Raw genomic sequence first — 14,830 nt, 5'->3', positions numbered from 1 at the left:
GAAGTGGTATAGGAGGGGACAGGGGAGTGGTATAGGAGGAGACAGTGAAGGAAAGGGGTAGAGGAGGAGACATGGAAGGCAGGTGTATAGGAGGAGACGTGGAAGGGAAGGGGTATAGGAGGAGAAGTGGAAGGGAAGGGGTATTGGAGGAGACAGGGCATGGGTATAGGAGGAGACAGGGAATGGAAGATAAGTGGTATATGAGGTGGCAGGGAAGTGAAGGCAAAGGAAAGGGTACAGGAGGAGACAGGGAAGAGGTATAGGAGAAAACAGGGAAGGCAAGGGGAGGGGTATAGGAGGGACGGAAAGGAATGGGCATAGGAACACAGGAAAGAGGAGGAAAGGGAAGGGGTGTAGGAGGAGATAGGGAAAGGAGGGTTATAGGAGGAGACAGGGAAGGGAAGCGGTATAGGAGGAGAAAGGGAACGTATATGGGAGGAGGGAGGGAAGGGGTATAGGAGGAGAAAGGGAAACGTATGGCAGGAGGAAGGGAAAGGCTATGGGAGGAGGAAGGGAAGGGGTAAAGTAGGAGGAAGGGAATGTAAGGGGTATATGAGGAGGAAGGGAAGGGTTACAGGAGAAGACAGGAGAAGCTATAGGAGGAAATAGGGAAGGGGTTTAGGAGGAGACAGAGAAGCGGATAGGTTGGGTTCGTTTGGAGGGGTATACAAGAGGAGGCATAATGAAGGAAAGGGAAAAGAAAGGAAAGGAAAGGAAAGGAAAGGAAAGGAAAGGAAAGGAAAGGAAAGGGTGAGAAGGCAGAGCATGGTGGGGCAGAGTAGGGCAGGATGGCAAGGCAGAACAGGGAAGGAGGCCAGGATTGGAGGGCAGGGGGGCAGGAAGGCAAGAGGGATGGGCAGGAGGGCAGTGGGGTAGGGGAGAAGGGTGGGGCAGTGGAGCAGGGTGGGAGAGCAAGAGGGCAGAGTGCAAGGAAGCAGGGCAGGGGAGGAGGGCAGGGCAGGGGGCAAGGCAGGGTAGGAGGGCAGTATGGGTGGTAGGGCAGAGGGGCAAGGCAGGAGGTCGAGGGGCTGGGGGCAGGGCAGGAGGTCAGGGCAGGCGGCAAGGGAGGAAGGTAAAACAGGGGTCAGGGCTCCAGGAGTACAGGGTAGGCCAGGAAAGCAGAGCAGAAGGGAAATGCATGGCAGGGCACCAGGGAAAGAAAGGACAGGAGGGCAAGGAACTGCAGGAGGGCAGGAAAGGACAGGAGGGCAGGGAATGGCAGGAGGGAAAGGATGGCCAGGAGGGAAAGCGCAGAAAAGAAAGGAAGAGGAGGAGAGAAAGAGAGAGGGGTGGTGTGGGGGGAGGAAGGTAATGGAAATGAGAGAAAGGAAAGGAGAAAAGAAGAAAAGAAAAGGAAACGAAATTAAATGAAATGGACGGAAAAAGAGAAGATGAAAAGGGGAAAGGGAATTGGAATTTCAAGTCAGTTTCAAGTTTGGTTTCAAGTTCAGTTTGGTTTTCAGGGGAAAGGGTATTAGAATTTCAAGTCAGTTTCAAGTTCAGTTTGGTTTTCAGGGGAAAGGGTATTAGAATTTCAAGTCAGTTTCAAGTCAGTTTCAAGTTAGTTTTCAGTGTGATTTCAAGTTCAGCTTTCAGTTTGGTTTATTCACTCACCTTGGGGGGACCCAGGGAGAGCCAGGCGCGAGCCGGTCTCTTCCTGGGCAGGTTCGCGCGAGGATCATTACCAGGTGGGGGCTGATTAGCAGAGGGGTTAAAAGGGGAAGTTAGGCGGGCGGTTAGGAACTGCGTGGCGGGAGGCGTGAAGGGAGGTTGTTTTGTGCTCGTGTTCCCACCTTTGTCCTGAGTTATGGAGGAAGCTGCGGAGGTCAGGAGGGCTGTCCAAATCCTTTGTGCGGCAGGGCGCGAGGACTTGTTGATGCTGGGTGTCCCGGCGGAAGCTTGGGTCGGCATGGCCCGCCCCCCGCGCAAGGCTTCGGAGGGCGTCGCCAGGGCTGTGGAGGCGTGTCTATCGCCGGGCCCAGAGGACGAGGAAGACGGCGAGGCGGCCATGCCGGCAGACGGGCCTGGGCTTATTTTGCCCGCCGTGGAAGCAGAACCCCCGCCGTGTGACCCGGGCGCCCTCCAGCAGGTATGTGCCTTACCGTTTTTCGATGCTGGTGCACGAGGGGCGCCCGGGGGGAGGCGGGGGCGTTCCATGGGCCGGCTGGCTCCGCGCACAGGCGGATTGGCACCTGGGAAGTCGGGGAAGTTGCAAGGGGGCCCCAGGCCCAAGCGTGGGCGAAGCTTGGAGCAGCATGGGCGCTTGCACGCCCCTCTACCTGCTGCGGTGCCCCCTGCCTCTTCCCCCTCGGTGCCGCCTTTGGCAGATGGGGTCTCCCCATATTTATGGCTTAACGGGCAGTGTTATCTGCTCTCCCCTGCATTGCCGGGGCCTGTTCCTGCCCCCCTCCCTAATGTTGGCACTCCTCCCACGGTTGACGCCGATGCCAGGCACCCCCGTGCCACGCTGACGTCGCCCCCCCACCCTGAGGCCCTGCCCCTGGCCCCTGCTGTGGTTACGGTGGGTGCTGCACATACCCTGCTGCCCCCCCCGGCCAAGGCTGCTTCAACTGGTGCTCCCGGCTCCCGGCCCCCCCCCACACGTCCTTGACCCTGGGTGGTAAGGGTTTGCTGCGCAAGGGGGCGCCCCCGGCTACTGGTCAGTCACTGTTCCCGGTCCCCAGGGGTCGTCCAGGTGGGCTTCTGGGTGGCCCTGAGGCTGGGTCGGTGGGTGTCACTGCTCTGGCGTCGGGGGGTGATTGCGGTTCCGCTGTGGGGGGCAATGTTTCTGGGGCTGTTTCTTTGTCTGGCTCGAGCGGCCGCAGTTTTCAATCTGCGCCATCGGCTGGGCGGCTGTTGGCTGTCTCTACGGGCCCGGGAACTGTCCACACGGCTGTTTCCAGTGGTGGGCTTACAGGGGGGCTGTCTGGAGCGGACGGCTCTTCTACAGCTTTCAGTGCACATAGCTTTCAAAACATCGACTGGCAATTTTATGATGGGGGTATTGGTGATGGGGCTATGCCCAGTGGTAGTGCTCAAGTTGAATTTTCTGATGAAGCTTTCGGTGGGAGTTTTCATGATGATGAGTTGGAAGAGGGGGAGTTGAGAGACAAGGATGTTGGGCTTTTGGCAGCACGGGCCCAGGGGGGTGGGTTGGGGCAACCCACTGTTTCTCGTGTTTTGCAGGAGTCTCGAGCGGACCATGCAGGTGTACGAGGGGCAGTGTGGTCTGGACCTTCTCAGAGGGATCGTGGGGCTGTCGCACAGCAGTCGGAGCAGTTACCGAGAGGTAAGGATGGGTGGTGGTCTGTGTGGCAACCTAGGGAGAGTCTCCCTGTTAAAAGTACAAGATCTATTGGTACGGGTGATGGGGTTGTGGTTGAGCGAGTCGCTCTGGCACCGAGGCTTGAGCGGCCTGTACTTTCGAATGTTTCTAATGTGCAAGTTGCAAATGAAGTTTCTACAGCGGGGGTGGGCGGGGTGGATGCCACACGTGTCACGGAGGATAGTATCCTACCGAAAAAGTTGCCTTATTCTGGGGTGGGAATGCCTTTGGGGTCTCATTTATCTGAAAAAACGAAGAATTTGATATGGTCTGGGGCATTTGTGGATGTTTTTCGGCTTCTCCATAGGGATGTTCAGGCAAAAGAAGGGTCAAAGGAGGAGGAATTAGAATTGGCTCGGAGGCCTCGTGTTCCGAAGTCCATAGAGAACTGGACTTCGGCCTTTCTTATTTATGCCAGCGTTTATTGTCAACGTCATCCTGAGAAAGCAATAGACATGTTTAAATATGCTGATGTTATACGCAAGGCTCACAGTTATTTTGGCGGCTTTGCTTGGTTGTCCTATGATGACGAACTCAGGGCGCGCATGAGCGCTTTCCCTGAGCGTTCGTGGGGTGAGGTTGATTCCGAGTTATGGTTGCAATGGATGGCATCGGCAAACCCCCCTGCTACGACTCACACAGCTAGCGGGCAGCCCGTGTATTATCGGCCCTTTTCAGCTCGCCCCGCTCAGTCTGGGGCGGGGGTTTGGGGCAGAGGTCAGTCAGCCGCCTCTGGCACATGCTGGCATTTTAACAGGGGTTCCTGTAACAGACCTGCTTGCAGGTACAAACACGAGTGTTCGCAGTGTGGAGGGAAGCATGCCCTCACCCAGTGTTTTCCCGGCCAGCGATTGGGTGAGCAGGGACGAGGTTCAGGGGGTAAGGGGCAGCAACAACAGTCTGTTTACAAGGGCCCCTACTCCTATTAGGCAGGAGGTTCTCGATCTCTGGCTGGTGGATTATCCAGATTTTGAGGCCGCTAAGATTTTGTCTTGGGGTTTCAAAATTGGGTTCAGGATTGGGTATCAGGGACCCAGGGTGGGCAGGTGGTTGGACAATTTGAAGTCTGCGAAGGAGAGTCCCCATGTTGTGCGGAAGAAGCTGGATGCTGAGCTTGCGGCTGGTAGGATTGCTGGTCCTTTTGTGAATTGTCCTCTGCCTGACTTGATTGTATCGCCCCTGGGTGTGGTGCCTAAGAAGGCGGAAGGGGAGTTTCGTCTTATCCATCACCTGTCCTGGCCAGAGGGTTCATCAATTAATGACTTTATTGATCCAGCTGACTCAACTGTCAATTATGCTTCGGTGGACGATGCCTTACGGCTCGTGCGCACGGCTGGTGTTGGGGCTTTGCTGGCGAAGAGCGACATTCAGTCGGCTTTCCGGCTATTGCCCATTCACCCTTGGGATTTCAGTCTGTTGGGAATGCATTTTGATGGTAGTTTCTACGTGGATCGGGTGTTGCCCATGGGCTGTTCAGTGTCATGCTCCCTTTTTGAAACTTTCAGTACCTTCCTGCAGTGGCGATTCACTTTTGTTAGTGGCCACGTATTGGTCTGTCATTACCTTGATGATTTTCTTTTCATTGGGGAAGGTCGATCTGGGCAGTGTCAGTCGGCTTTGAACATCTTTCAGGCTCTAGCGGAGGAATTGGGGGTTCCATTGGCGCCGGACAAGACAGAGGGTCCTTGTACGTCCCTGACTTTCTTGGGGATTGAAATTGATACTCTGTCTATGGTGGCGAGATTGCCTGTGGCCAAAGTGAAGGAAATGTCTGCTTTCATTCATCTGGTGTTGGGGGAGCGGAAAGTTGCTTTGAAAACTGTTCAGAAGTTGTTGGGTTACCTCAATTTTGCTTGCCGGGTTGTTCGGGCGGGCAGGACGTTCTGCAGACGTCTGGGCTTGTCCATGTCAGGAGCACGCCTTCCCCATCATAGGGTGCGCATTACCACCGCTGTGCGTGCCGATTTGACCGTCTGGCTTCGTTTCCTACAAGAGTTTAATGGCGTGTCCTTGTTTTTTGCGGATGAGGACATGGTATGGCAAGTACAGTTGTTCACTGATGCGTCAGGGGCTCACGGCTTCGGAATATTTTGGGACGGTCGATGGTGCGCGGCCGGCTGGCCGGCGCACTGGAAGGATCAGGGTCGCAGCATAGCGTTTCTGGAGCTCTTCCCGTTGCTGGTTGCTCTGCACCTATGGGGGGATGAGTTTCAGAATCGCTCAGTCTTGTTTCACGTGGACAATCTGGCAGTCGTGCACCTTGTCAATCACCAAAAGGCTCGTGATTTGCGGGTTTTGCGGCTCCTGCGCGCATTCATGCTGCGGTGTCTGCAATTAAATATTGTCTTTAAAGCGCGGCATGTTCCTGGTACTTCTAATTGCATCGCTGATTCTTTGTCTCGCTTTCAGTGGTCCGAGTTCCGCAAGTTAGCTCCTGGGGCGGACCTGGAACCAACAGCGATCCCACAGTACGTATGGGACCTGGGGGATTGAGGGTTCACCACCTGGTAGAAAATTCAGTGGCTGACTCCACCAGGCGAGGTTATGTGAAAGCCTGGAATGAGTTTCTGCAGTTTGGTAAGGTTTCCATGGGGCCGATTGGGGCGGGTTGGTCTGATGAACAATGCGTCTTGCAGTTTGTTTTACATCTGGCGGACAAAGGCTTATCGCCCACTACCATTTCTGGCAAATTGGCTGGGGTTTCTTTTTATGGGCAGCTTTGGTGGGGAAGGGATCCGGTTGGGGGGGTGTTGGTTCGTAAAGTGTTGAAAGGTTTGGCCAGGCTCCGGGCTGGTGGTCAGCAGCTCCGGCAGCCAGTGACTTTTGAGTTGCTCCAGTTGCTGTTGCCGGAATTGGAGGTGTGTTGTTATGATGCTTTGGAGTGTGCCAAATTTCGTTTGTGTTTTGTTTGGTTGTTCTTTGGGGCATTTCGGGCATCAGAGTTGCTGGGGTTGCGGGGCAGGGTAGGTATGACCAGCAATGAGGTGGTGTTGGAAAGTGACAGAGTGCGGCTGTGGCTGCGGGCATCTAAAACCGACCAGATGGGGAGGGGTAAGTGGGTGTTCCTTGGTAGAAGTGGTGTCTCTGCATGTTGCCCAGTTGGGGAATGGGAAGTGTTTGTGTCCTCTCCGCATTTTCTCCAGGGGTCCATATTTTGTCATGCGGATGGTAGTCCCATAGTTGCATCTCAATTGTTGGCTGTATTACGCAAGGTTTTGTTGCGCTTGGGGAAGGATCCTGTGCAATTTGGTACTCATTCTTTCCGAATTGGTGCGGCGACGGAGGCCGCTCGGTTGGGGTGGGACTGGTCACAGATCCGACGCATTGGTCGTTGGCGTTCCAAGTGCTGTGAAAAGTATGTGAGGAAATAGTGCATTTTGGCTTGTCTAACATTTCTTTCTCTCCTAGGTCCCTGGCCATCAGTCGCCGGATGCAAACGAAGGGTGTGGATACTGGGGCACTCTTTTATTAAACGAGCAGCTTTAGCCGCTGCCAGCCAGCTCTGTGGGAGATCACTTGGTCTGAACAGTATGACACATGAAGTCTCATGGCATGGAACAGGGGGAATGCGCTGGGGTGGGCTTTTTCCCGCCTTGGCTGCTTTGGTTTCGCAGTGTTTGGGGGGCCCTCCGGATCTCCTGGTGCTACACTTGGGAGAGAATGACTTGGTTTCTCTCTCTGGGTTGACCTTGTTAAAATTAATGAAGCAGGACCTGGAAATCATCAGAACCACATGGGTGAGCACCATGCTTATATGGACTGAGTTTGTGCCTCGTTTGCAATGGCGTGGGGCACGGAACCATTCTGCCCTGGAAAAGGCTAGAAGGAAAGTGAACAGGACAATGCGCCTTTTTTGTCAACATTGGGGGATCTACAGTTTGGACCATTATCATTTAAAAGTCTCTGAACATCATTTATTTTGTGAGGACGGTGTGCATCTCTCAGCTTTGGGCCTCTCTTTTTACCTCCTTGAACTCAGGGACTTGATTAGCAAGGTTCTTCAGGTACAGTTGTGGTGTGCTCCTTCCTTTCCTTTAGGTGGGGCAGGAAAACGCTAAAGGTTTTCCTGGGTGGCGGGTTTTTGTTAGTGGGGGTGGGCAGCCTGGAGCGGGTTGGCCATCCTGAAGGGTAGCGTTGGGTAGGCTAGGGGTAGTAGGCAGGAGTTTGTTTCGGGGTTTTGGGATTTAGGTTTCGTAGGCTCACTGTAGAGTTGAAGTATGTAAATAATAAATAAATAATGAATGTGTTTATGAAATTTATGATGCACCTGTCCTAAAATAAAAGTGGCCTTTCTTGCTCCTAAAAGAAGGTGTGGAAAATGATTTCTTGCGCGAGGGGGGACCCAGGGAGAGCCAGGCGCGAGCCGGTCTCTTCCTGGGCAGGTTCGCGCGAGGATCATTACCAGGTGGGGGCTGATTAGCAGAGGGGTTAAAAGGGGAAGTTAGGCGGGCGGTTAGGAACTGCGTGGCGGGAGGCGTGAAGCGAGGTTGTTTTGCCCCACCCACCCTCCCTCTTTTTTCTTTTTTCTTTATTTATTTATGGGTTTTTTATTTTTGCGGTGCTCTAGGCACTGTTTAGTTTAGGTAGGTTTGCCACTGTTAGGATGGGTGCCTTTGTTCTTTTGGAGGCGGGTTTTTGTTAGTGGGGGTGGGCAGCCTGGAGCGGGTTGGCCATCCTGAAGGGTAGCGTTGGGTAGGCTAGGGGTAGTAGGCAGGAGTTTGTTTCGGGGTTTTGGGATTTAGGTTTCGTAGGCTCACTGTAGAGTTGAAGTATGTAAATAATAAATAAATAATGAATGTGTTTATGAAATTTATGATGCACCTGTCCTAAAATAAAAGTGGCCTTTCTTGCTCCTAAAAGAAGGTGTGGACAATGATTTCTTGCGCGAGCCTCCTTATTCCGTCCTACCCCTCTCTCTCTGCCCCTCTCCGTTTTCGGAGCCTGCTCAGCCCCTGCAGCTTCGCCCTCTCCCTTCCCGAGCTCCAGCCGCCAGCAGCGGTCCTCTCCGTCCGATGTCCCCGAGTGCAATGCTGCAGCTGCCTGGTTACCAGCCTCTCATACCAAGAACACGTCACAGTGGAGGCTTTTCAGCGTGTCATCCTACATCACTGCTGTGTGGGTGATGCCATGTGTTTTAAGATTAACGGGGGAGCTGACAAGCACGGGTATTACGGGATTTGTTAAGTAAATCAAACTATTTAAATACAAAAGCTCCTGCGATGAACCCGAAAGAAGACCCCCCCCCCCCTACCCGACACCCTTCCTCAACAGTGGTCTCTTCTTTCCACTTTACTGGGAAGACGCCCCCACCCCTGCCCTGCATTTGCCCTGGGCCTGGTGACATCACAGTGAAGTTACATCATAAACGTTCCATTCACAGGATTCTGCTTCCGGTGCCGATGGGATGGCACGCGCCTTTCTAATCAATATAAAATGCAGGTTTTTCTAAGTCTTCATTTAAAATAAATGAAACTTTTTATCATAGGCCGCATTCTCACCACTTGCTCAAACAGCGCTCCTTCATTGTACAAATTAAATGATTTTTACTAGGCCACATCACCGTCTCCAAGAGGGGTGGGGGGTGGGGGGGGGTGTATAACGGTTAGAGCGGCCGACCTTGAAGCTCGGGGGCGAGGTTCGGGTCTGGCAGGAGGCTCAAACGTCCTGTGGTTTTGGTCAACTCTCCCCGTGCTTTAATAGTGAATGTGTTTCTCTGGCGCTCAAGTGTAGCGCTCTGATGCCTTCGGGTTGATTTAGCGATATAAAAAACTGCAACAACAACATCTCCCCGTCTGCCCTGCTCCTCCTCTCGAGTACTGAGTACTGAGCTCACTGACCTGCTCTTGTGTGTCCAACAAAGGAACTGCTGCTTTCATCTCCTAAACCGCATTCCCTGAGGCTGAGGTCGGCTGGTGGGAGCGCGACTGCAATCGGCAGTCCTTCATCCCGCTCTCAGCGCGACCCGCCCAGGTAGCAGTGCGTTGTCTGAGGCCAGGAAAAGCCTACCGGGGGACTGCGAGGCCCAGAAAACACCGCTCCTTGTAGCCGGCGCCTCTTCCCCCGGCGGCCACGCCCACTGTATCGAACGCTGCTTAAAAACCTTTCGCGCCACCCGCTGCGCGGGTGCCGCTCACTGACCTGCTCTTGTGTGTCCAACAAAGGAACTGCTGCTTTCATCTCCTAAACCGCATTCCCTGAGGCTGAGGTCGGCTGGTGGGAGCGCGACTGCAATCGGCAGTCCTTCATCCCGCTCTCAGCGCGACCCGCCCAGGTAGCAGTGCGTTGTCTGAGGCCAGGAAAAGACTACCGGGGGACTGCGAGGCCCAGAAAACACCGCTCCTTGTAGCCGGCGCCTCTTCCCCCGGCGGCCACGCCCACTGTATCGAACGCTGCTTAAAAACCTTTCGCGCCACCCGCTGCGCGGGTGCCGCTCACTGACCTGCTCTTGTGTGTCCAACAAAGGAACTGCTGCTTTCATCTCTTAAACCGCATTCCCTGAGGCTGAGGTCGGCTGGTGGGAGCGCGACTGCAATCGGCAGTCCTTCATCCCGCTCTCAGCGCGACCCGCCCAGGTAGCAGTGCGTTGTCTGAGGCCAGGAAAAGCCTACCGGGGGACTGCGAGGCCCAGAAAACACCGCTCCTTGTAGCCGGCGCCTCTTCCCCCGGCGGCCACGCCCACTGTATCGAACGCTGCTTAAAAACCTTTCGCGCCACCCGCTGCGCGGGTGCCGCTCACTGACCTGCTCTTGTGTGTCCAACAAAGGAACTGCTGCTTTCATCTCCTAAACCGCATTCCCTGAGGCTGAGGTCGGCTGGTGGGAGCGCGACTGCAATCGGCAGTCCTTCATCCCGCTCTCAGCGCGACCCGCCCAGGTAGCAGTGCGTTGTCTGAGGCCAGGAAAAGCCTACCGGGGGACTGCGAGGCCCAGAAAACACCGCTCCTTGTAGCCGGCGCCTCTTCCCCCGGCGGCCACGCCCACTGTATCGAACGCTGCTTAAAAACCTTTCGCGCCACCCGCTGCGCGGGTGCCGCTCACTGACCTGCTCTTGTGTGTCCAACAAAGGAACTGCTGCTTTCATCTCCTAAACCGCATTCCCTGAGGCTGAGGTCGGCTGGTGGGAGCGCGACTGCAATCGGCAGTCCTTCATCCCGCTCTCAGCGCGACCCGCCCAGGTAGCAGTGCGTTGTCTGAGGCCAGGAAAAGCCTACCGGGGGACTGCGAGGCCCAGAAAACACCGCTCCTTGTAGCCGGCGCCTCTTCCCCCGGCGGCCACGCCCACTGTATCGAACGCTGCTTAAAAACCTTTCGCGCCACCCGCTGCGCGGGTGCCGCTCACTGACCTGCTCTTGTGTGTCCAACAAAGGAACTGCTGCTTTCATCTCCTAAACCGCATTCCCTGAGGCTGAGGTCGGCTGGTGGGAGCGCGACTGCAATCGGCAGTCCTTCATCCCGCTCTCAGCGCGACCCGCCCAGGTAGCAGTGCGTTGTCTGAGGCCAGGAAAAGCCTACCGGGGGACTGCGAGGCCCAGAAAACACCGCTCCTTGTAGCCGGCGCCTCTTCCCCCGGCGGCCACGCCCACTGTATCGAACGCTGCTTAAAAACCTTTCGCGCCACCCGCTGCGTGGGTGCCGCTCACTGACCTGCTCTTGTGTGTCCAACAAAGGAACTGCTGCTTTCATCTCCTAAACCGCATTCCCTGAGGCTGAGGTCGGCTGGTGGGAGCGCGACTGCAATCGGCAGTCCTTCATCCCGCTCTCAGCGCGACCCGCCCAGGTAGCAGTGCGTTGTCTGAGGCCAGGAAAAGCCTACCGGGGGACTGCGAGGCCCAGAAAACACCGCTCCTTGTAGCCGGCGCCTCTTCCCCCGGCGGCCACGCCCCCCTTCCTCCCTCTATATCCACGCAGTCTCTAACGCGCCGCGGGTCGCGCCGCGGGTCGCAGCCCGGGGCGAACACCCGGGCAAAGACTGGGCCGTTCTAGGCCGTTAGAGGCTGGTAGAGACTGGACTGGGCCACCCCCCCTGATTTTAAAATATTTATTGGACTTTCCCTTTTAGCAATACCTTTACGACTTACCTTATCCCCACAACCTAACAAGAATAGCAATGGTCCTTACGCGAGGGAATAAAACTAAAACTAAAGCCCCTAGCGCAGCAGGTAAATTGCTTGGTCCCATGGATGATTTCCTAGCGAAGGCAAACACACTTATAGACGAAAGCATAACACTCATTGAGGAAAGGGTCTCATTAGATCTAGCATTTGCAAAAAGATCCTCATTAGGCATTCTGGCGGAAGCCAGATCCTCAGCTTTAGGTGTCCCAAACGCAGAGCTGATTCCAACTAGAGAGAGACGCAGCCTACCAAATACAGTGGACCTGTCGGTATCCCAGCTAGCGGACTCTCAACTCAGCTTTGACCTAGAAAAAACCCCCGAACTACTCCCAACAACGCCTGTAGAAGTTTCTTCGGCAGAAAAAAGAGTAGAAAGGGGTAAGAGGGAAGGAGCAATCAGTAAGAAAAGGGCATCAAAAAACCCAACCACCCCAGTAAACCTGGCAATAACACCAACCATCCCACAAACCCAAGATGATAGGGCGACACATGTTGAGATCTTAGCGTCAGTTCATCAGGTAGAGAAGGAGTCATCTCCTCTGATAGTCTTGGACCCTTACTCCACAAAACAAACCCCGGTGGAGTCGAACGCGGTTGAGGCTCAGGAATTAACACTCTCTAGCATAGCTAGTGTAGTCAAACATGCCCTACAACCCTTAGAACATCGGCTAGCAACCATAGAATCGCAAATTTCCAAGCTTCTAAAAAACCAGCAGTCATTTCTACCACTATGTCCTCAAAAATCATCACAAAACAATAGCAAAAAACCAGTAAACACCAATGCATCAATTGCTAATCCACCCTTACCCAATCCACAACAAAAGACCCTCCGGATAATTACTCCAAATCCCTTGATCAATAAAAACACCTTAAACCCAACCAAAACAACAAAAACCGTAGTAGCCCAAAGCTCTACTAGCAACCTACAACAGACTACCGCTCTGACTTCCCCAGCTGTGTCTGCTACAGCGGTACCTGCTACTACTGCCGCAAATCCGACGGCACCGAGCAGTACAGCCAATAAAACCTCAGGGAAAACCACGCACAATGCAACTATAAAAACCTTACCCCCCCCACCTGTACTACCAAAAACACCTGCGGGCAGGCCCAAGAGAAACACTGCGGGGAATCCTGGCCCTCCAAGACGCCCAGCAGATTTCCCTCCAGAGGCCTCACCCTATGTGGCAGTCATGGCTGGAGTGCCAGAACTAACAGACCCTACCCCAGAACCGGTTTGGTCCCTAAAAAATAAAGTTCAGCACTGGCTCCAGACTAACCGCCCAATTCCATCCTCTTGGCGCGGAAGAATCAGATCTGTAGCCAGGGTCCCATGGGTGGGTAACACCCGAAAAACCATTCCCGGGGACTGCATCACAATCACTTTCGAGGACCCTCGAATAGCGGACTATGTCTGTGCCTGGGAAGACATCACCCCAAATGGAGGAATTAAGATCAAGTCCCTCCCCTTTTTTTACCCCTTCAGGCAAGTAGACAGCTATACACAGGAACAAGAGCCCCCTTGGTCCGTCCCATTCCCCAGGCAGGATGACTTTCCAAACATCAGTTATAATGGCCCCCATAATCAATACGAGCCAGACTACTCCTGGCACCCAGTGAGACAACGCCGCCAGGGAGGAAGGTGGGACGAGAGAAGACCTTATACTCATTGGCCCCCACATAGAGAGCAACCACGATGGGACCCATGGCAAAACATCCCACTAAGTAATAGATTCAGCGGCCTAGAAATGGTCGACTGACCATCAACAGTAGCTCCTCCCATCGACATCCAACTAGCTCCCTCTTTGCAGCCCAATACCATCGCCTCACTTACCAGCAACAAAGACACGATAACCCCAGATGTAGAATTGGCCGATGACTCTTCATTCCTTATAGCTTCTTATTGGAACATCGCGGGCCTCCGAAGTAAAATCGAGGATGGCTCTGCGCAGAAGTTTTTAGCCCCATACCAAATAATTTGTCTCCAGGAGACATGGTCCGTAGAAGAACTTCATCTACAAGGCTATAAAACTTATAATGTTCCAGCCCTACCCAGTACAATGGGCAGACCAAAAGGTGGGTTAACAACTTATATCTCAAATTCCTTACCTCTCAAGAAAGTGGCCACACTTTCCCAGGATGATAATCATCAAATCTTATCACTTACCTTTCTAAACAAAGATATCATTATTCTGACCAACATATACAATAATCTATCGGAAGAAAACTTTATAATTCTTCTCACCACCATAACTGATAAATTAAAACAAGTACTCTATCAGAGCCCTGCAGATAAAGCAACCCAATTAATCTGGGGAGGCGACTTCAATCTCCATCCCTGCACAGCTCCTAATCTAACGTGTTGTGGGATTGTAGATGAATTTAATGCTCCACTAGCACACCTCGCACACTCTAAACTAGGAAATATAATTAACATCGCCCTATCAGATCTGGATCTCCAGATTGCCAATCATGGAAAAGCAGACCTAAATGATTTTATACCAACCTATGTGGGTAGAGGACACAAGACAACAGTAGATTTCATATTTCTTTCCCAAACCCTAATGTCGAAATTTAAAGACTTTGAAGTCATTGTCACTCCCTTTAGCGATCATGCAGCCCTAATATTAACAATGTTCATGCCTGCCAACTCTTCCCATAAATCAGAGATGGCGACCACTCTCAGGCAGAACAAGATTGAGATCAGTAAACGAAATGGACTAACAATCAGATGGGCTAAAATTAACCCATCCGATATAATGAAAAAATTAATAACGCGGTCCTACCCAAACATAATGAAATGCTTGGACCTTACAACTAGCCACAAAGAAGTCTTGAGAAATTTTAACTTAATACTAGATGCTATAAAAGACCTGCTTACCACAAAACCTAAAATAAACCGCCCTACAAAACCAAAGTGGTTTAATCATAACTGCACAGCGGCTCTATCAAAGTTGAAATCCGCACTCAAAAATAACCCACGTGATGCGGCTCAGATCCAGTTGCTCAGGCGACAATACATAGGGGAAAGAAAGCTGAGAACTGCCCAACTAAAGCAGAAGCTATGGGATGATCTCCACCACGGCGCAGTCTCACAAAATAGCGAGCTTTTCTGGCGCACGGTCAGAACCCCATATCTCACAGAAAGAGATACCCCAAAAATAGAAGTCGCTATCGATGAAAATACCTGGGTTTCTCACTTTGAGGAAATCTTTAAGAACACTCTTCCAACAGAATCCCCTCTTCCCAAGGTAAATTACCCTATTCTGGTCCCGTTTGATATTCCAGACCTTATAGACGCTCTGCAGAATAGCAAAACAGGCAAGGCACCAGGACCCGACGGGGTCCCGGTGGACCTTTTTAAAAGCAATCAAGACCTCTGGGCCCCCATCTTA

The 14,830-nt window shown here is 53.1% G+C and overlaps 1 protein-coding gene across 1 annotated transcript; it reads left to right on the top strand.

The window, feature by feature from the left end:
- Positions 1–3,018: 3,018 nt before the first annotated feature.
- LOC147698457 (uncharacterized) lies at positions 3,019–7,385 on the top strand. Its single transcript, XM_086933446.1, has 2 exons — positions 3,019–3,289; positions 6,734–7,385. Exons 1-2 carry the CDS (start codon positions 3,019–3,021, stop codon positions 7,381–7,383), a joined length of 921 nt encoding a protein of 306 aa, XP_086789572.1. The 3' UTR covers positions 7,384–7,385.
- Positions 7,386–14,830: the final 7,445 nt, after the last annotated feature.

Source organism: Lissotriton vulgaris, chromosome 8 (genome assembly GCF_964263255.1).
Source record: "Lissotriton vulgaris chromosome 8, aLisVul1.2, whole genome shotgun sequence".
Classification (NCBI taxonomy): domain Eukaryota; kingdom Metazoa; phylum Chordata; class Amphibia; order Caudata; family Salamandridae; genus Lissotriton; species Lissotriton vulgaris.
This window is presented reverse-complemented; position numbering and strand designations above follow the sequence as displayed.